Here is a 22,592-nt window from a genome sequence, read left to right on the forward strand (position 1 = left end):
GACAGTTGCCACCTCCTGCACCAAGCATCGATCCTCTGAATTTCGCTACAATTTCCTAGTCACGATTTCTTTACATGCAACAGCATCATCCGTGAAAAGCCTCATGGAACTTTCGACGTTATCTGCTAAGTCATTAACACATGCTGTGAAAAGTAACAGTCCTATACCACTCCAGTGACGCATGCTCAAATTTGCTATTACTTCTGTTCGGAAAGACATTCTGTGTTCTCTTTGCTGGTAACTCATCAGTCCATTCACGCAGTTGATCTGATATTCCGTACGCTAGTAGTTTGTTCGTTAGGCGGCAGTATGTAACGGTATGGAAAGGATTCCGGAAATTACGGGACACGGCGTCTACCTGGATGCCTGTACCTAGTGCTTTCTGGGCCTCGTGGACAAACAGAGTGAGTTGGGTTTCACGCGACAGTTATTATCAGAAGCCATGGTGGTTCCTACAGAAGAGATTTTCGGCCTCCAGATATTTCACAGTATGTGAACATCAAACATGTTGCAAAACTGTACAATTGATTCAAGTCAGAAATATGGACCTACAGTTTTGTGTGTCTGTTCGACGAGCCTTTTTGGGAATGGGAATGACCTGTGGTTTATTCCAACCATTAGAACCACTTCGTTCCCACAAAGAACTACTGTACACTGCCGATAGAAGAGGACAAGTTCTTTCACACACTCTGGTTAGAATCGAATTCGTTCCCTTCATGAATGATATGTCGAAATTACTACCGATGATAAACTGTCATATGAGTTCTAATTTCTATGATTTTCTTGTAATGATCGTTACGCGCAATGCGTTTGGGAGGAGTTAATCTCTTGCACGATTCTTCTAGAATCGTACGTTATTGGAATTTCAGAAGTATACCTCCCCGTGATGAACACCACCTCTCTCGTAGCATCTCCCAGCCGGCCGGTGTTGCCCAGCGGTTCTAAACGCTTCAGTCTGGAACCGCGCGACCGTTACGGTCGCAGGTTCGAATCCTGTCTCGGGCATGGCTGTGTGTGATGTCGTTAGGTTAGTTCGGCTTAAGTAGTTCTAAGTTCTAGGGGACTGATGACCTCAGATGTTAAGTCCCATAGTGCTCAGAGCCATTTGAACCATTTGAAGGATCTCACACTATGGTTTACTAAGACGCTCACGTGACGCAAAGACTTGCTCTTTGTTTTGCACCTCTTGAATGTTTCCTACTAATCCAACTTGGTGAGGATTGACGCTCGAACAATACTCTACAACCGATGGAACAACTGTCGTGCAAACGGCTTCTTTCCTGGAGTAATACATTTCCTTGCGATGCGTCCAATTGATTCCAGCCAGGTCTGTACTTTTCCAACAACTAGTTTTATATGTGTGTTCCATTTTGTATCGCGACAAATGGTTACTCTTGGAATGTAACGGTTCTTGCTGTTCTCAGTAATTTATCTTCAGTAGCGTAACGTAACAGTAATGGATCTCTATGCCTATTTGTGCATTTGTGCGTAGTATGTTAAATATATTTGAATTAAAGTGAACTATGTAGCTGCTTCAACTATTAATCCTTTGTAGGTCTTCTTGCATTTCACTGTCGTTTTCTGGTATTGTAACCCTTCTAAAGACAACAGCTTCGTCAGCAAACCACCTCTAGGATCTTCTGCTGTTGTTCACTAGACCCTTTATGTGTGCTGTATAACGGCACTATTACACTCATGTAAGTGATTACTTTCCATTCTTCGTGCGTTCTGTAAATGGATTGATGTGATCCTGATGATATCTGTGTCTTGTCATGTGTGAGGACAATATTAGCTGCACACAACATTTAAGGTGTGGCTTTACATGTGATGAGTAGATGTCCCGTCTCTTCTCAGTTGTAGTGTGCAGTAGTCGGCGACCAGTCAGGCAATAAATACGTCGTTACCTACTACAGTCCCATCTGGTGGTGGTGCTTTCTCCTCTTATCGAGCTCTTCACGGTTTACCCTCGACACTGTGGCACTTGAAAGCCCAGAGACAGCCAACTCTAAGTGATCAAGTGTTCAGTGTGTCATGTTCCATTAATTACGTATTATGAAATTGATTATATCTGGCGTCTTGCCCAACCTTCTTTCGTCTGTCACCAGCCCTGACAACATACCAGCCTCGAGACAGTCCCATCTGCTCCGCTCCCTCCAAGACAGTACGTAGCTATAAATGAGTTTCTCACGACAATCATTCACTGTGTAGACTACATCCTTGATCAACAGGTTATACAAAAGAAAAGAAAACCACCTGATTGCTGCTTAATCCATGAAAACGACAGTTTGAACTTAGATTAGTTTTAATGACAGTGGAATAGTATAAAACTAATTTGATCTCAATATGTTGACTCCATAAACTTAACGTGTATTGTGATATTACTATGACTCATTTACCAGCATTTACCTTACTCCGTCGTCAGGCCACGAGTAGCCTACCGGGACCGCCATGTCATCCTCAGTGGAGGATGCGGATAGGAGGTTCAAATGGCGCTGAGCACTATGGGACTTAACTTCTGAGGTCATCAGTCTCCTAGAACGTAGAACTACTTAAACCTAACTAACCTAAGGACACCACTCACATCCATGCTCGAAGCAGGATTCGAACCTGCGACCGTAGCGGTTGCGCGGTTCCAGACTGTAGCGCCTAGAACCACTCGGTCACTTCGGCCGGTGCGGATAGGAGGGGCGTGTGGTCAGCACACCGCTCTCCCGATCGTAATGATGATATTTTTGACCGAAGCCACTACTATTCGGTCGAGTAGCTCCTCAACTGGCATCACGAGGCTGAGTGCACCCCACAAGCATTTACCTCACACTATCTTAACTTTGGTCACCTTCTTATTTGAACTGCCTCAGATGAATTTACCCTCAAATTGTGTTCCGATCACTTACTGGGCTGTTCACATAATCGAGAGGTAAACAACACAGAGTAGATACAGATTATAGGCGTCGTCAACGGTGCACACATCCCGACTAGACTAAACACGATTCTATGAAATATTGTGCATCCACTGACAGTGCCCAGTGGGGAAGAAGATGGTGCAGCAGGTAAAAAGAAGTTACAAATAGTTTTCTGTTGAGGGAAACGACTACTTAAATAATCCATTTTCCAGATATAAACCGCAAATAAAGTTTTTTGTTTACAGGAGCACGACTAGTTTCATGATATCAGATCACTCCTTGAGGTTATATACGTTACTAGCACATTAAGTAATCAATCGCTGAAGAAGTACCATTAATGTGTTCTATGCTTTAGGCTCTATCGCAGGCCAGGGCTGACGATTGCCTACCGTGGCAGACGTTGACATTAGGAAAAGAACAACGTGTTTACCGGCTGGCTTCAGGAAAGCACCGACGACGCAATATTTTCCTACACCGATCACGTGTCCGTAAGCAATCGAGACCTCTAACCTTCCGCACATCCGGTATTTATGGTGCCACACAGCTCAGAGCCAGTTAGTTTCGGTTTCACTCTACTACTTCGAGTTACTTTCTAGTTCTATAAGCCACCAAGCAATGTTAATCAGGGAGCCGTTTATAGAACATCCAAATCTGTCTGAAGTAGTTGTTTTGGACTGGCCACCCAAGTGTTCATTTATGTTACTTAATTTGGACTTTGTATCTAAGTAATTATTTGCCCCTCATAGTTGGGACTTTGCAGTTAAACGATCATTTAACACTCCTAATTTTGAGTTGTATCCAAAGATCTCGCTTAACTGTGTCATTTGGACTTTGCATCAATGAGACAATTTGGGAAATTCTGCAAGTCACATTCGAGCTCTTTATGCGAGTCAAACTCTATGTACAGTGTGTTCGATAAATGTATTGATTTTAGTGGGATTGTCGTTGATAATTACGTAGCCATATGTAGAAACACTGGAAATTTAAGGTGTGCAAGTCACTGCTCAGTGACAACCATTACAACACCCATGAAGATACAAAACGATAAATTTGGAAGTCCTTCAAGGAAGCATGTGAGAGCTGTCATCTGTCTCTGATTTTGTCATCTTGTCCTTGATCTATCTAAATTTTCTTGTCCATGATTAAGTTCTGTGAGATGGTAATTATTTCTGAACATTTTTCTAAATGTCCATGTAGGTGGTTCTCGTCTTCGAGCCTTCACCAGGTAGTTAATTTACATTGGCAACGGATTTAAGTTTGTTTTCGGTTTCTTCCCCTCCAATTTTAGAACTGCTTCCTTTCCATCTTTCCACTTATCCCCTCTTCCCAACAGAGCGGCAACCTGTTGGGCCCGTGGCCTTTCTCAGCTGCAGCTTATAACTGAAGAGCAATGTCTACACTTAATTTTGAAACACACATCGTGCCTGTAATTAACATTTGTGTAAATTGACAATCAATCTCGAAGAAATATTCGAGGAAAAGTTATTGATGTTGTTAACACAGGTATCTAAGAGATACTTTCAAAGTAACTGAAACGTTGAAAACCAATATTAATCGAAGATGTACCAAATGTATCATAATACCACCAAGAGGTGCTCGGATTTTCAATTTATCAATGAAATTTCTGCCACATAGCACTTAAACATGGAACTGAACTTTGCAGCACGATTGACAACACAGTCCAATAAATTAGCCACCAATAAATTAGCCACTTTGACTTAAAAGCAGTTTTGAACTGTGCGATTTGACCAGTGTCATAAGCTACACCTTCCTTTCTATGAGATCGTGCAGAAGATGGAAAGTTTAGATACAAATGTGGATGAAACAGCCACTCAGTATGTACCCACCATGGTCACTCTCAATAAATAGTACCACTTTTTTAAAAAACGAGATATGTAACCTGCACCTGAATTATGGTAAATGACACCTTGTTAAACAAATAACGAAATTGCCTGTATTGTACCATTTACGAAATACTTACGCTTTAACTGACTTGCTAAAATTGATGCAGTTCATTCCCCCCTCTCTCTTTCCATCTCTCCCCCTCTCTCCCGCCCACCATCCCACCTTCCCTCTTTTCAGAACCCGTCTTTCTCTCTCTCTCTCTCTCTCTCTCTTGCAAGTTAAGCACCTCTTGTTAACGTATGTAGTCCAGTGTCAGTACCACTCTTGATCTAAGGCACAATGGACGTTCAAATTAAATATTTCCACATCTCGACTACTGTATAAAACATCTTACCCTTATCAAGTATCACAATGTTACTTCTCCACACACATACATACTCGTAACTGTCAAAACTGATACCTGAAACATGACTGTGGACTCTTAGATTACGTGCCCAATGCTGTTTCCACTTCTAAATTGTTATAAAGCCTATAATTGTACACAACGCACGTTGGTAATAATATTAAGATAAACAGATAATCAGTGATAGCTGACACAAAGAATCAGACAATCCGAATTACTGCCAGCTCCTGATAGAATGAAATTAATTTTTAACTTATGCCATGACTGTGAACTCTCAAATTAATTTGCACAATGCCAACTCCACATCTTAGCTGTTCTATAACTCTACACAAGTAGCATGCTAAGTAATCAGGTAACTTCATCCTAGGCGTGAATAAGAGTACCTGAATAAGCACCATTTCAGGGACAAGAAGATAATGGATCATGTTCTACACTAGAGAAATATAACTAATGTTCTCTTCTTAATAAGTTCTTGATATTTAATCACGCAGTTATATTCCACAGGTATTCAGTACACCAGCATCATGTTTTCCGACAATTTAGCAAAACATGCCATAGAAAAATATAGCACTTTTGACGACATGTTCAATATTGGCATTTCGATCGCAGACAACTTGAGGCTATGTTAGCCATGGTACAAAGATCAGACTACGAACACCTGCGTCACTTCACCAAGCATGATTTTAGGGAGGAAGAAGAAAATGCATCAAGTTCTACCTTCGAAAATTATAATCGATTGTTTTGATTAGCTAATATTGCTCTTTATTGCATTTGCTTTTATTCTACTAGAGGTTACGATCAAAAAACTGGGTATGTGTGAATAGGAATCATGCCCTGAAAGTGCCATACAAACTCAGTTATGAATAATTGAAACAGCTTCATGTAGTTCGGTGGCCTGGTACGAGTGTTTCTACTGGACTCCGCTCTGACGACTTGGGTGTTCCTAACCTACGCTAGTTATCCAGCCAGGGTACGGGATTTGCAGTTTAACGTGGAATTAGAAACACGGGTTGTTTTTCGTGACTCGTCACATCGTTGAGAGGTGAAGGCTAAGTTAGAACGAAGATTGAAAGAGACAGAAAAATGTGTAGTCTGACTAAGACTCAATCGCGCCATCTCTTGTTTTCCTGTCTCATGCTTTACTATTGGACCACCAGGACTGACATGCATATAAAACGATCATTTGCAGGTTTTTAAAAATAAGTTTGTAGATATAAAAATTTGGCTTCTATGGCCATAATCTTAAATTATTTACATCTCTAACGAACCGTAGACTTCACTACTTAATATAAATTTCAACTTGATATCTCTGCTGCTTTTGATGTTACCCTATATTCGTCGTACCGGATATCCTTATACTCTTATCTCTTTATTAACCCCCACTTTATCTAAATAGTGTCTATGCATTTGCTTTTCCAGATGTCCTAGCTATCCTTCTGAACTTCCACGTTCCGACACGTGGAAGGTTATCCATTCTTTGGTTAATGAATAACTTTATCATGTTTGCCTTCCCCTGCTCAGTCATCTCTCGGAAATACGAATGGGGAAGTAATCCGAAATCTTTTGCCATAGGAGAAATCATCATGACATTTTTTCAGCTACATGCCCCGTGTCCTGTGGATATCTGCAAATGCCGGGAGTCTTCTGCTGCCATTGCTGGCGATTTTATTCAAAATTAAAGCAGTTATAACCCAGTACACCTAGGCCAGATGATTGAGAAATGGCTACTTGTGTTGCGTTTTGGTACTAGATTAACTGCAGACGGTCCATAAGAAGGGCGTTCCGAAAACAGTCACCATAAGAGTTATAGTGTCACGCTGTTAAATGTATAGTGTATTCACGAGACGAGCCGTACCTCCATGACAGGAAACGTAACACCTTACCAAAATAAGTCACCACAAGTACAAACCCAAACTAAGCTACAGCGATCTCAAACGAGGCTGACTCCTAAATAAATTTTTATTTTTTCCGAAGTGTCTCCTTATCACACAAGCAAACGTGACAAAGACGTGAACTCTGACTTATTAGGCAGGAAAAAGAAATTGGAAAGAATCAACTTACCCGGAAGAGAATGCCTTAATCTACTGAAGAAACGGAAAAAATTAATTAAAATTATACATTGTGTAATTAAAGGGATCGGCAGAAGATAGTATTAGGGCTCAATTTACTAAGGATTAACATTACCCGATGTGTTTTAGAATGCACCAACAGCCGGCAACAGGCAATCCCGTTTATACAGCTAGGAGGCGCTGTATATTATACAATAGTATAAACTATGTAACTGCAGAAACTGTTCTGTCTCACTGCATTGATATTATTGTGTTGGAATACAAGCAAAACAAAAGTATGCAATATCAAAAAACATTCTCTTGTGGGTTATCGCTTTCTCTTATCGATAATTTCAATTAATAAGAAATGCTCGGAATCTGAATAAATTTCTCCTGAATAGCACGGCATCTTCATTTACAATAATGAGAAAATGAGTTGAATGTAAACCAGAGGAGCAAATTTTGCGTTTCAGCTTGTTTTCTACATATTATACTAACATTGATAATTAGTACTGTCATGTCTCCAGCACATTACTCCACCTCTGAAGCACTGTCGTCGACAAACCATTCGTGGCATTTTGGGAGAGGGTGGGCGTGGAGGGGGTGGAGGATCCCAGTTTAATTTCGGAGTTTTGCAGTGTCCCTAAATTGGTCGACGTTAATGTTGCAATCCAGCCATAAATAAGTCCCTGACGGATTCATCTCCCATTCTTCTACAGTCAGTCGTTTGAGACGCGACTCTAAACTTAACCAGTCGTCTTTCCTAACGTATTCTTCGCAGATTTACTGCTTATCTAATGGTTCAGTCTCCTGGAATAAGGTAGTATCCCTACCGACTTCTACTGTAAGTTTGCAATGAATTTGATACTAAACGCTTCAAGGACTTAGGCATGATTACAAAATCGTATTACGGTACTTCTAGTAATAAATGAGGCCACTTAAACTCTGATACACGCAACATAGATATTAAATTCATAAAAATTTAAATTTCCAATTTGTATGGCAATGTGCAGTTCAGTGTGAAACTATATACGATCGTACAAATCTCTGTAACAAGCTACCCGCAATACTAAAGTAAGAAATTTCTAACCCAAGCTGAACTCAAGACACTCGTTATTTGTTACTCCTGTGTAGTGTTTCAATGTGTGAAATAGGTAAACTGAAACCTGGGGTAGATATTGAACCCTATAATATTCCTAGATACTTTCCAGTTTAGTACAATGTACCTAGTTTTAATAGATGCTCATTTCTGTAAATGTTCTCATACTCTCATCCAATATTAGTGATAGTACATATCAGACGTGCGTATGTGGATTGTGACTTTTTAAATAAACACTCTCATGTTTACTATGCAGACTTAAGTCTGGGCTGTACGAGGTGGATTTCAGCAGTCCAAACAGAACGAGGACGCCGAAGGCATCGGCCTTCTTCATGGCAGAAGTCTTTAGCAGCAAGCAATTGCCCAGCTAGTACAACGAGTAAGACGTTCCGTGTTCACCACAGAAGACATTAATGAGGATGTCAACACAGTGTTTAATATGATCTATTGCCGAATACAGTACAGTTAGATGAAGGAATAATTGTATTGTCTGCAACTACTGAATGTAGATATTTTTCAACCACTGTCTATGTAAATAAATTTCTGAAAATGAGCAATTGTACTTTGCTGTTTTGAACATGTCTGTCTCTCACCAACCGTACGTAAGTTTCAACGGAGAAATAACACAGCCTACCGGTCTAACGTTGTCCATTACAAAGAATACATACGGTACCGAAAGCTGGAATTTTTTTATCTTTTAATTCTTGTCTTGAGCATGTAATTTTGACTGTTGCCTGCTCGAAATGTAGCATTACGGTTGTTAAAATGTCATCTCCATGAAGGCATCCTTAGAGGTTTAGAAATCTAGGTCAACGTTTTAAAAATTATTTGCAGTAGGTGGGCTGTGTTACTTCCCCGTTGACTTATACTTTGATAAATTCCCGTAACAGGTAAACGTGGCCCCGAAGCTATAAAACCTGGGCTATGGGGCAAAAGAAGAAATTCATTTTTTCTGATGAGTCTTGCCTCATACTGTTTCCTGCATCTGACCGAGATTACATGTCAAAAGCTCTCAGTAATATTGAGCCCATGGCTCTACTGTAGTGACAAAGTTGTGATAGTTATCCGCTCCCCTCATCATTACCTGATCTGGTCAATAATTTGCAGGAGGAATGGTACAAAGTACCCTTGAAAACCATACAGGATCTATTTCCATCCATTTCGAGACCGTATTGACCATAGTAACGTGTTTTGTTTTTGATATTTCCATTAGGTGTAGGTTGACTCGCGTAGGCAACGGCCGACAAGTATCGAGAGGAAAGTGGTTGAAAATACACTCCTGGAAATGGAAAAAAGAACACATTGACACCGGTGTGTCAGACCCACCATACTTGCTCCGGACACTGCGAGAGGGCTGTACAAGCAATGATCACACGCACGGCACAGCGGACACACCAGGAACCGCGGTGTTGGCCGTCGAATGGCGCTAGCTGCGCAGCATTTGTGCACCGCCGCCGTCAGTGTCAGCCAGTTTGCCGTGGCATACGGAGCTCCATCGCAGTCTTTATCACTGGTAGCATGCCGCGACAGCGTGGACGTGAACCGTATGTGCAGTTGACGGACTTTGAGCGAGGGCGTATAGTGGGCATGCGGGAGGCCGGGTGGACGTACCGCCGAATTGCTCAACACGTGGGGCGTGAGGTCTCCACAGTACATCGATATTGTCGCCAGTGGTCGGCGGAAGGTGCACGTGCCCGTCGACCTGGGACCGGACCGCAGCGACGCACGAATGCACGCCAAGACCGTAGGATCCTACGCAGTGCCGTAGGGGACCGCACCGCCACTTCCCAGCAAATTAGGGACACTGTTGCTCCTGGGGTATCGGCGAGGACCATTCGCAACCGTCTCCATGAAGCTGGGCTACGGTCCCGCACACCGTTAGGCCGTCTTCCGCTCACGCCCCAACATCGTGCAGCCCGCCTCCAGTGGTGTCGCGACAGGCGTGAATGGAGGGACGAATGGAGACGTGTCGTCTTCAGCGATGAGAGTCGCTGCTGCCTTGGTGCCAATGATGGTCGTATGCGTGTTTGGCGCCGTGCAGGTGAGCGCCACAATCAGGACTGCATACGACCGAGGCACACAGGGCCAACACCCGGCATCATGGTGTGGGGAGCGATCTCCTACACTGGCCGTACACCACTGGTGATCGTTGAGGGGACACTGAATAGTGCACGGTACATCCAAACCGTCATCGAACCCATCGTTCTACCATTCCTAGACCGGCAAGGGAACTTGCTGTTCCAACAGGACAATGCACGTCCGCATGTATCCCGTGCCACCCAACGTGCTCTAGAAGGTGTAAGTCAACTACCCTGGCCAGCAAGATCTCCGGATCTGTCCCCCATTGAGCATGTTTGGGACTGGATGAAGCGTCGTCTCACGCGGTCTGCACGTCCAGCACGAACGCTGGTCCAACTGAGGCGCCAGGTGGAAATGGCATGGCAAGCCGTTCCACAGGACTACATCCAGCATCTCTACGATCGTCTCCATGGGAGAATAGCAGCCTGCATTGCTGCGAAAGGTGGATATACACTGTACTAGTGCCGACATTGTGCATGCTCTGTTCCCTGTGTCTATGTGCCTGTGGTTCTGTCAGCGTGATCATGTGATGTATCTGACCCCAGGAATGTGTCAATAAAGTTTCCCCTTCCTGGGACAATGAATTCACGGTGTTCTTATTTCAATTTCCAGGAGTGTATGACCATTACAAATAAATTCATTTTATGACTGGAACACATACCAATAAAACAAGGGGTTAAAGACACCAAAGATTACCAAAGTTTTTAGGAAAGCTTTAGTATATTGTTGCAAACATCACCACGTCTCATAAGCTCCTTATTTTAACACTCATAATACCCCTATCCACAAAAGTCTCACAGCTGCGACGAACATATGTATGTCTTACGTTTATTGGGCAGAAACGAGTTTCAACAGACCGACTAGCAGCAATGCACCCCAATTCGCCATCTTCAGCTCAACCCACCCACATGAAAAGTAAAGGCCACCAACTCTAAACTAGCTGTGAAGTTTGCCATGTCTATCAGAGAATTGAGAAACAATCCTTGACAGACACTACTGTCTGCTAGGCACAAGTTAAGAAGTGCCAACCAGTCACATGTGCATTCCCCCACTCTCTCTACTTCTATGACTACTTTCAAATATATGCTTCCATTAACTTGTAGTTTCTCTGTTGATCCAGATTCATCATTATAGTTAGCTCCTATTTCTCTCTTCTAATTCTTGATTTTAATTATTAGTGTATTAGGCTGATTAGGTATATCATCTGATTTGAGAAGACGGTATTTCGTATGTAATGATTGCTACCCAACTACTGGAAGGTCTGTTAGATGTCGCTGTTGCACACAGAAACATACCTGTATCAAAATTATGGCCTTTACGACGACGATTTCCGAGATTTTATGGTATCACTGATCTGCATGTGGCATTGGAGTCATCGCCAGCACAGCTTGAGAACGCAACACTGACACAAACCAGTTTCCTCACTTTTTTAATGTACCTTAACAGCTAAATGCGAACACTGTATCACTGCAATAGGCACAATCATAACTACAGTACACACGTCTGTAGGTGTAGTAGTGCTGTTTTGAATATTCAGATTTTATATTGGGCTTACCTTGATCACAAAATGTAACACATCTATCAGCCAAGACCTTAGACATCCAATATTTTACCAAATTAATTCATTAATTGTATGCTTTATGAAAAGCTAGCCTTTTACAATGACCTTTTTCCTTTTCTTCACACAATTATTTCAGTTAGATTGAAGGGGGTCAGAAACGAAGGGGTATAATTATACTTCTCCTAGTTTTGAGAAAGCTGAAGTAAAGGTTCACAAGGTCACAGAATTATCTTGAGATTGTAAAATGGAATTTCCGATTTTTTCTCTATATTAGCCATAAAATTAACTACTATCGTTTTGTGATCGGACGTTGGAATAAAAGTTAATACAAATGATCAGGTATGAAACAGAATTCGTAAATGTCTGTATTACTTCTATCCCATTTTTTTACAGAACTTGCGCAATCAAGAAGAATGTGATTTATGTTTTCAGTATAAAACTTTATTACTAGTTGCTATCAATTCAATTATCATATTTTTCATTTTAGAGCTATACCAAGACATTCATGTAATGCTAAATCTCATGCCTTTTGTGGACTACAATAGTGAAACTAAATAAGAAAAAATACTGTTAATGCATTACCCCATTAATGAAAATATTTTGCGCCACCTGTGTCACTTCCCTCTTCTCATGCATCATGTTGTTGTTGTTGTGGTCTTCAGTCCTGAGACTGGTTTGAATGAGCTCTCCAAGCTACTCTATCCCGTGTAAGCTTCTTCATCTCCCAGTAGTTACTGTAACCTATATCCTTCTGAATCAGCTTAGTGTATTCATCTCTTGGTCTCCCTCTACGATTTTTACCCTCCACACTGAACTCCAATGCTAAATTTGTGATCCCTTGATGCCTCAGAACATGTCCTACAAACTGGTCCCTTCATCTTGTCAAGTTGCGCCACAAATTACGCTTCACCCCAATTCTATTCAATACCCCCTCATTAGTTATGTGAACTACCCATTTAACTTTCAGCATTCTTCTGTAGCACCACATTTAGAAAGCTTCTATTCTCTTCTTGTCCAAAATATTTATCGTCCATGTTTCACTTCCATACACTCCATACAAATACTTTCAGAAACGACTTCCTGACACTTAAATCTATACTCGATGTTAACAAATTTCTCTTCTTCAGAAACGCTTTCTTTGCCGTTGCCAGTCTACATTTTATATCCTCTCTACTTCGATCATCATCAGTTATTTTGTTCCCCAAACAGCAAAACTACTTCAGTATTTAAGTGTCTCATTTACTAATCTAACTCCCTCAGCATCACCCGACTTAATACGACTACATTCCATTCTCCTCGTCCATCTTATATCCTCCTTCAAGACACTGTCCATTGTGTTGAACTGCTCTTCCAAGTCCTTTGCTGTCTCTGACGAAATTACAACGTCATCGGTGAACCTCAAACTTTTTATTTCTTCTCCATGGATTTTAATTCCTACTCCGAATTTTTCTTTTGTTTCTTTTACTGCTTGCTCAATATACAAAATGAATAACATTGGGGAGAGGCTACAATCCTGTCTCACTGCCTTCCCAACCACTGCTTCCCTTTCATGTCCCTCGACTCTTATGACTGTCATCAGGTTTCCGTACAAATTGTAAATAGCCTTTCGCTCCCTGTATTTTACCCCTACCACCTTCAAAATTTGGAAGAGAGTATTCCAGTCAACATTGTCAAAAGCCTTCTCTAAGTCTACAAATGCTAGAAACGTAGGTTTGCCTTTCCTTAATCTATCTTCTAAGATAAGTCGTAAGGTCAGTATTGCTTCACGTGCTCCAATATATCTACAGAATCGAAACTGATCTTCCCCGAGGTTGGCTTCTGCCAGTTTTTCCATTCGTCTGTAAAGAATTTGTGTTAGTATTTTGCAGCTGTGATTTATTAAACTGATAGTTCGGTAAGTTTCACATCTGTCAACACCTGATTGGAATTGTTATATTCTTCTTAAAGTCTGAGGATATTTCGCCTGTCCCATACATATTGCTCACCAGACGGTAGAGTTTTGTCAGGATTGGTTCTCCCAAGGCCGTCAGTAGTTCTAATGGGATGTTTTCTACTACCGGGGCCTTGTTTCGACTCACGTCTTTCGGTGCTGTGTCAAACTCTTCACGCACTATCGTATCTCCCATTACATCTTCATCTACATCCTCTTCCATTTCCGTAATGTTGTCCTCAAGAACATCGCCCTTGTATAGACGCTCTATATACTCCTTCCACCTTTCTGCTTTCCCTTCTTTGCTTAGAACTGGGTTTCCATCTGCGCTCTTGATATTCATACAAGTGGTTCTCTTTTCTCCAAAGGCCTCTTTAATTTTTCTGTAGGCAGTATCTATCTTACTCCTAGTGAGATAAGCCTCTACATAGATACATTTGTCCTCTAGCCATCCCTGCTTAGACATTCTGCACTTCGTGTCGATCTCATTTTCGAAACGTTTCTATTCCTTTTTGCCAGCATCGTTTACTGCATTTTTATATTTTCTCCTTCCATCAATTAAAGTCATTATTTCTTCTGTTACCCAAGGATTTCTACTAGCCCTCGTCTCTTTACCTACTTGATCCTCTACTGCCTTCACTACTTCATCCCTCAGAGCTACGCATTCTTCTTCTACTGTATTTCTTTCCCCCATCCCTGTCAATTGTTTCCTTATGCTCTCCCTGAAACTCTGTACGACCTGTGGTTTAGTCAGTTCATCCATGTCCCATATCCTTAAATTCCCAACGTTTGCAGTCTCTTCAGTTTTAAGATGTTTAAATCTGCTCATAAAAACAACTACGCTGACTTGTGTCGTGAATAAAAACTTTAGTATATCCGGGAGGAAATTTGGCTTTGGTTGAGACTGAGGGAAGCTTTGGTTAATGACGTCCCTTCCTTTTCTGTGTCAACATAATTTTCACAGAGACCGAAGTACTGTCAAACTATTGTGCATGTATTTTAATGTGATTCTGGATCGTCGCAACGTAGTCGTCTCTTTTTTATTAGCATATGACATCTATGACATGACATGCATCATAAATAGTTTATGTAGGTAATATATAACGTAAAAAGTGAGAATAACACTCCAAGAATGAAACTGTTTCGTAACTTCCTGTAACTAGTTTTTTATTTTTTACCATGGAGCAGTACAGAGTGGAATTTCGTTTTTATCCATTTGACACAACAATCTTACACGTCCTACCAAGCGTTAGATGCACATATCTCATTTTTGTGGGATATTTCACATTTATCCCTTTGCTTCTGATCCCGTCATACGTGGATGGGTGTTCATTCTCTCGTAGTCCTGTGCTGCAGAAAACTCTTGTTGCAAGTCAGAATATGAATTCTTCCAGCAGATAGAATCTCGGATGTATGTCCAGAACTGCTCGAATTTTGAATGTCTCGGTATATCAGTTTCTGGTGAGGAATTTCTTGAAAATTGTGTTTGCTAATTCTATCAAAATTGCTGCATATGAATTTAGTCATTTGTGGATCTATAGTCTTGATCTTACTACACACTTCAGACAAAAGTGTATTATCTGACATTAACCAGTGACACATTAAATGTTTTACATTATGTGTGCTTGTACTCACTTGCTAGACCTTGCACCATATCAATTAATCCATTTGGAAGAACCTTGCTCTGTGGAACGTTAAACATATTATTTTATTGAAATACTCCCAATGTAAGTAACGATGCATAGTGATTAATCTTCCATCTTTGCATTAGCTTCCCACATTAATATATTTTTGTGAATGCTTCTGTCATCTCAGTTCTTTTTAGACTGTAGACCATCCCTTGGATACTTGGAGCCCTTATAAAATACTTTTAATATATATTTATAATCTGAATTACTTTTGAATATATAATCAGATCAGCTAAATTGGCTTCATGAATGTCGTACATTCCTTTCTTTAAACTATGCACGTAAGACAAGTTTTGAGTGCAGGTCAATGTCTTTCATCAGCTATTTCAACCTGCATGGTGATTGCTATGAATTCAGCAACGAGAGTGGAATTTCGTCACTATAAGGAATTAGCAGAATTTTTTTTTCTGTAGTATATTACAGAGAGGAAGGAAAAAAACGACCAATCAAACAAAAATACTCCAAATGTAAATTTTACTGCATGAACATTACTAAATTTTGACAGTGCATTTTTTCTTTATCATACAATAAGTCGGAAATCATTCTTATAGAATTTTTATAAACATTCACTGTAATGTTCGGTAGGGTTTTAAATGTATTCTGCAAGATCATGATCACCATCATAAGCATTAACAACATCAGTTGTGAGATCTACAACTATTGTAGTAAAGAACAAAATCATGATAAAACATATTTAAAATTACGATCTTAATTTGCATGCAATGTTTAAAAACTGTGTTCTGTTCTAAATTTCGCTTAAGAGCATTTTGTGCTGGACATTTGTGCTCTCACTTTTTACAGAACAGATAGTTTTTATATCTAGAATGTATATGTTATGATAATACTGCATATTCATCCGTTGTGACATCTACAGCGTCATAACTGTGATAGTATAATACAAATCATAGGAAAGATTGCATAGAAAAGAATCTTCATGTACATTTTAGCCTGCACATATTTTTTTCAGGTTTTTATGAAAATCGAAATATATAGGAAAATTTAGATCCATTTCTCCCCATACCGACTATAGCAAATATATAGAAAATGTAGAGACATAAATTTTAATCATCTTACAATAGAAGTTTATGCAGTACAAAGACATGTGGCCTGTATGAGAAACTCCAAAGTGCATCCACTTACAGCGAATAACAAGAGAAAACTGATGAGAAATAACTGTTATAATAAAGCCCTCATTTTGAATGAGTTGTATTCTAATAAAACAACTTATCATCTACACTGGACTTTATTACATGTGGATCACCAACGCTTCTGGAGAAGAATTAGCATTTCATTGCAAATGCAAACGTGTCTAATCCACTGTTGCTTTCAACATGACTAAATCTAGCCAGTAAGTTCACAGCTGCTACAGAAACATAAATGTGAAGTGTGCCTGGCACAACTAATTTCAATGCACCAGTTCCCAAGGTAGTAAAGTACTACATCATCTGCACTCCACCAAGCCTTCATGAAAAGTCCGATCCACCAAGAATCCGCCAGTTATGAAATTTATCACATCTCCCTGAGAAGTGTGAGAGAATTCCAAGGAGATATCGCATTCTGATACGTCATCTCTTCATGAGAAACGCCAGCTAATCACATGTCAAGCACTGTCTGAATTCGCCACTGATTTTTAATACTATCTTGTATTAAATTCTTTTTTTCTTCCCTCTATCGTTAGCAAGAATTTCTCTCTCCTAAAAGCTAATTTGAATTGCTAATAAGTCACCCTATGCAGCACTGCCATGCAATTCTTTGCATTTCACAAATATTTACATCCTTAAAAATAAAATCTAATTAGGAGAGATAACTAATTTTTAGTATTTATTACATTTGATAGTGGTGTAATTATTATTTTAATCATTTCAGGTGTTACTTCAATAAAATATCGGTTTTGGGGACCGATGATGGAAAGTTTTGAAATTGGGAGGTAGACTTATTTCCGGTTTACAATCTATTAAAAATATTCTTTAAAATCGTTGCTTTTACTACTTTTTTGTTTTATCTTACTGGTGATTATGTTTTTTCTTCTAAATGTAAAGCGTGATTAACGGCGCATTTGAGATTGAAATATATTGTTCTTTCTTTATTTGTACTAATTATTATTTTGCTTACTGAATTTGTTTATGATTATTTTTTCCTGTTTCTTTTTTTAGTTTTTTTCTATTTGTGAGGGAGCTTTATGACTTTCTATCCTGGTTCCAATAATTCGATCTCATGGTAATGATTTCTTAAATTCTTTTGGAATGTCTTTATGTTAAAATATTTATTTATGGTTTTTTTTATCCTTCATTGTTTACTAAATAATTGTTGATGGTTGGTCCATTCTTTAATGCTCCTGTCAAGTTTTGTTTTTATAATTTGTGTGTATTCTTATACTCACTTAAATAAGGTAAGATATTATTTTGGTATTGATTATTTTTCTTTTAGTTTGATATTGTTGAGTTGTTGAATATGTTCATTAATAATTACTGCTACAAGTTCAGTTTATTTAACTTCATATCATTCTATTATTTCTGTTTTTACAGTTTTAATTTTAATAATTATGCTTTACTGTTCATTTGCCAGACTAAGCCTTCTTTCTTTGTATATTTTTTGAGGCTATATTGGTTATTACATAACTTTTAGGTTGAGGTTATCGACCTGAGCGCTTACAGGCTGGTGTTTATTTAATTTTTTATACTTTAGTTGTTAGATTACCTTTATTGCTAGCTTTATTTAAGGTTTAAGATTTTGAAAATAATATATATTTTCCTTTGTTGACTGATTTTGGTTCTAATTACTTTACGTTTTTTCATAATTTATGTTTTTTTAGTTAAGATGCCTATGTTATTGGTTCACCATTGGCTACCTAAGGCACATGTAAACGTCCCTATTTGTCGTAGAATGATTCTTGCTTGCGTTTTGTTGAAGTTAGGTATATTCCATGTTTTGAAGGTTATTTCTTATTTGGCGTAGTCACTTTAATTATTTCTGATTATCCTTAGGCTAATCAAGTGGAGATATTGTTAGATTTATCTGTTTTGGCAAGTTGATTTGAAGTCCTTTCTGGATTGATATGGTTTGGTGCTGGTTTTCATATAAGAATGTTTATTGATGGATTATTAAAGATAAATTGATGAGGTTGTATAGGCTCACTTTCATTAATGGTTGGTCATGGTTTATGTTCTTCTGGTTTATTTTGTATTATTTATGAGTGCTTAGGTAGATAGAGATTATTAATTAACAAGGGTATAATTAATTAAACACCTAGAATGGCTTTGTGGTCATTTCTTTTAAAAACATCAATTATGACTGCTCCTCTTTCATTAAATTTGGTATGTGAATTGAGATTATTAAGTAGAATTATGTCTTGATCCTATTTTCGATTTTTGATTCAATTTTTTACCTTTTTTACAGCTGTTGAAATTAATGAAAGAATATATTCTTATTCTCAGTATGGTGTTTATTATACTGAGGTTTATACTAATTGTTAGTTTTGGGAGATTCATCTTTACCATTTACATTGATTCCCTTTAAATATTCTTTGTTTAAGGGGTGTACATTTCTTTGTTTAAAAAGCTTAAGTATTTTAATTAAAAATATTGTTTTGTGGGATCAATGATATGAAGTTTTCCAATGTGTATTTATCTTCAGTTAGTTCTGTAAGATTTTTTATTTTTTCTTGAACTATAATTTTTATTTTGGGTATTTATTATTTACTATTTAATCATAGAATTTTTGTTGAGTGAGAACTTTTTTATTTAAATGGTTCTATGGTTGTGACAACTTAAATTTTGGATTAAATATCTCTTATTTTTGTGTCTTTTGTTATAAATATTGCTTCTTTGGTAACTATTTGCAGAGAGGATTATTTATCAGGTGAGAAAAACATAAATCGATTTATTGTTATTGTTTTAATATTTATTCTTTCAATAGGATTTTTGATGATTGGTCCTAATTTGATTAGAATTTTTCTAGGTTGAGATGGTTTTGGGCTGGTTTCTTTTGTTTAGTTATTTATTATCAAAATCTAAAGTCTTGTAATGCTGCTGTATTAACTGCTTTGTCCAATCGGATTGGTGATGCTGCTATTTTAATTTCTGTTTCTTGAATGTCATATTTCGGTGGTTGGAATTATATTTATTATTATGACTTTATTTTGAGTTCCTTTGAAATAAAGCTTATTACTATATTAACACTCTAAGCGCCAAGCCCGTAAAATTTACGGGCCTGGGATCGCGCGAAAATCACCAAGCCCGTAAAATTTACGGGCCGCTACATTTAATTTCATTCAAAACACTGCAACGTTATTTCTACGGGTTTGGCCAGCGCTATACGTTTTTCAGATGTTTATTAACAAAATGCGTCCATAGATGTCACGGCAGCGCTGTAATTCATGTTAAAACTTATCTTTGCGTTCTCAGTCTGTATATCATTCAGTTGTTTGTCATCATGTTTCGGCGCGGTTTATCAGACGCAGAAATTGCGGATTTGATCAATCATAGCGACACTCTGGATAATGTAGAGAGTGATTCAGACGATTCTGAATGCAATGGTGTGTTTGAAGGTACGTATTTCCGAATTTTCCACGTAATTGTGCAGTACGCACATATCTGTTGAACATGTGTAAACGATGTATGTAGTTACACATAATGTGATATTCTTTTTAGAAGACGAGATTGATGACAGTTTGTCTTCAGATGAAGACGAGAATGATGTTGAAGGTGTTGCTTCAAATCCAGCAGCTGTGCCGTATCCGAAAGACAGTGAGTGGACTGCAGTTGACACCTACCGACCTCTGCCTGTCAACACGACACCCAGGCAGATACTAGTGGATATTGATGAGTCGAGTTCTGTACTGGATTGCAGTAAAGTGTTCCTTACTGACAGTGACGTAAATGAACTCAAGAGACAGACAAATTTGTATGCATCACAGACAATACAGAAGAAAAGAAGAGGAAATAATCTGAAGCCCCATTCAGTTTTGAGTTCGTGGAAGCCAGTGACTATAAGTGAGATGAGGCGTTTCTTGGGTATTATTTTCCACATGTGTGTTTCGAAAAAGCCCAAAATTGCGGACCATTGGAGCACTAATCCTGTTCTTAGTTGTAACTTTTGTCCCCATGTCATGAGCCGTTTGCGTTTCACTCAGATACTGTCATGCTTGCATCTTGTTGACAATTCAAATCAGAAAAAACCAGGCGAAGATGGATTTCATCCACTTTACAAAGTTTTGCCATATTATAATAATTTGAAGGAGCGATGTATCCAGGCATATCGTCCCTCAGAAAAAGTGACAATTGATGAAGGAATTTGCCCATTTCGAGGTCGTGTGAGTTTCCGTGTTTACATGCAAAATAAGCCTCATAAGTATGGACTGAAAGTATATGCTGTTGCTGAAGCCAGTAGTGGCTATGTTGTAAATTTTGAAGTTTATGCTGGTAAGCATATTGTTGACAATTCTTCGTCTGCGGTTATTTTGCGATTGTTGTCTGACAGCAGCTTGCTGAACAAAGGCCACACTGTGTATTTAGATCGATTTTATTCCAGTCCAGAGCTATTTCAGCAACTGGCAGAGAAAGGCACTGGAGCTGTTGGTACTGTGAACAAATCCAGGAAAGGATTGCCTAAAGATTTAGTATCTGCTAAGCTGAAAAAGGGCGAAATGTCTTTTCGGCGTAAAGATAATGTATTGGCAATGAAGTGGAAAGATAAGAGAGATGTGTATACATTGTCTACAAGGCATCAAGCAACATTTGGTACGCATACTAAGAGAAATGGGTCTGTAGTATTGAAACCACTTCAGGTACTTGATTACAACCTCAATAAAATTGGAGTGGATATTGGAGACCAACGCCTGCAGTACAATCCGTTCCAGCACAGAACTGTGAAATGGTGGCGAAAATTATATTTCCATTTGCTGCTTATGGGAGTATCAAATGCATTTTGGCTGTACAATGCAGTGCACAGGAAGAAAATTACAATAACAGACTTTATAACAGTGCTTGCAGTTCAGCTTGTTGAAGACGACACACTTGAATTCATTCCAAGAAATGAAGGAACTGTAGGTCGGCTAACAAAGAGACATTTTTTGCAGCACATACCTGCAACTACTAAGAAGTATGCTGCTCGTGTGTGTCACGTGTGCAGTTCCAGGAGCAAGAAACAGAGTGGCAAGGCTTCTCGCAAAGAGACACGATACGAATGTGAACAGTGTGGCGTTGCACTCTGCCTGGAACCTTGCTTTAAAATTTTCCACACTAAAAAACAATATGATTCTGTGTGAAATTTATATGTAATACTGTATACTATCAGAAACATGTAATGTAGTGCCACAATTTTGGTTAAAAATAAATCACAATTGTATTCCCTTATTCGTATGACTTTTTCTAAATTCTTAAAACATCTAAGTGATTTCTATAACTGTACCTTAAAGCTGTGCATTGTAAAGTAGTTTCTTTCACTCAGAATTAAAGTAGAAATGTGCAGCTTCAAGATGGTACCAAATTTGCCACAATCCAAACAGTAGATTTGATGCAGTAATTTTTTTAATATTGGTAAAATTGCCCGGTTTCTAGGGACGGGTGCATAAAATAGGCCTGGTACAGAGAGTGTTAATTGTTTTAGCTGGTACAACTAAGAGAACTCAGATTCCTTTCTTTTCCTGACTTTCTGCTGCCATAGGAGCACCTACTCTTATTTCTGCATTAGTCCATTTGTCTTCTCTTGTTACTGCTTGGGTTTATTTATTAATTCATTTTAGACCAATATTAGGGTTTTAAACTGTTTTGATTTTTACTTTTAATGTTTTGCATAACTATGTTTATGGCCTGAATGGGAGAAGAGTTTTGAGTTTGATTTAAAGAAGATTGTTGCTCTTTCTACATTGAGGCAACTTGGTTTACTAATGAAAATTTAGGTTATAGATTATCGAAAGCTTGCATTCTTTCATTTGTTGGCTCATGCTTTAAAGTGTTATTATGTATGTGTGGAAGTTCCATAACTCATACTTGAAAGGATTCTGAGGATATTCGTTTTATAGGTTCTATTGTTAATA

At 38.8% G+C, this 22,592-nt stretch overlaps 2 protein-coding genes across 2 annotated transcripts in view; both read left to right on the forward strand.

Annotated features, from left to right (window-relative positions):
- LOC124805581 (myrosinase 1-like) overlaps positions 1-8,669 on the forward strand; it is a 40,360-nt gene extending 31,691 nt beyond the window's left edge. The window contains exon 7 of the mRNA XM_047266148.1: positions 8,555-8,669. Coding sequence (XP_047122104.1) covers positions 8,555-8,669 — 115 coding nt within the window. The remainder of the gene's footprint in view (positions 1-8,554) is intronic.
- Positions 8,670-20,168: 11,499 nt separating this feature from the next.
- On the forward strand, positions 20,169-21,821 carry LOC124805583 (piggyBac transposable element-derived protein 4-like). Its single transcript, XM_047266149.1, has one exon. It carries the CDS (start codon positions 20,169-20,171, stop codon positions 21,819-21,821), a length of 1,653 nt encoding a protein of 550 aa, XP_047122105.1.
- Positions 21,822-22,592: the final 771 nt, after the last annotated feature.

The sequence above is a fragment of the Schistocerca piceifrons genome, chromosome 7, assembly GCF_021461385.2.
Source record: "Schistocerca piceifrons isolate TAMUIC-IGC-003096 chromosome 7, iqSchPice1.1, whole genome shotgun sequence".
NCBI classification, from domain to species: domain Eukaryota; kingdom Metazoa; phylum Arthropoda; class Insecta; order Orthoptera; family Acrididae; genus Schistocerca; species Schistocerca piceifrons.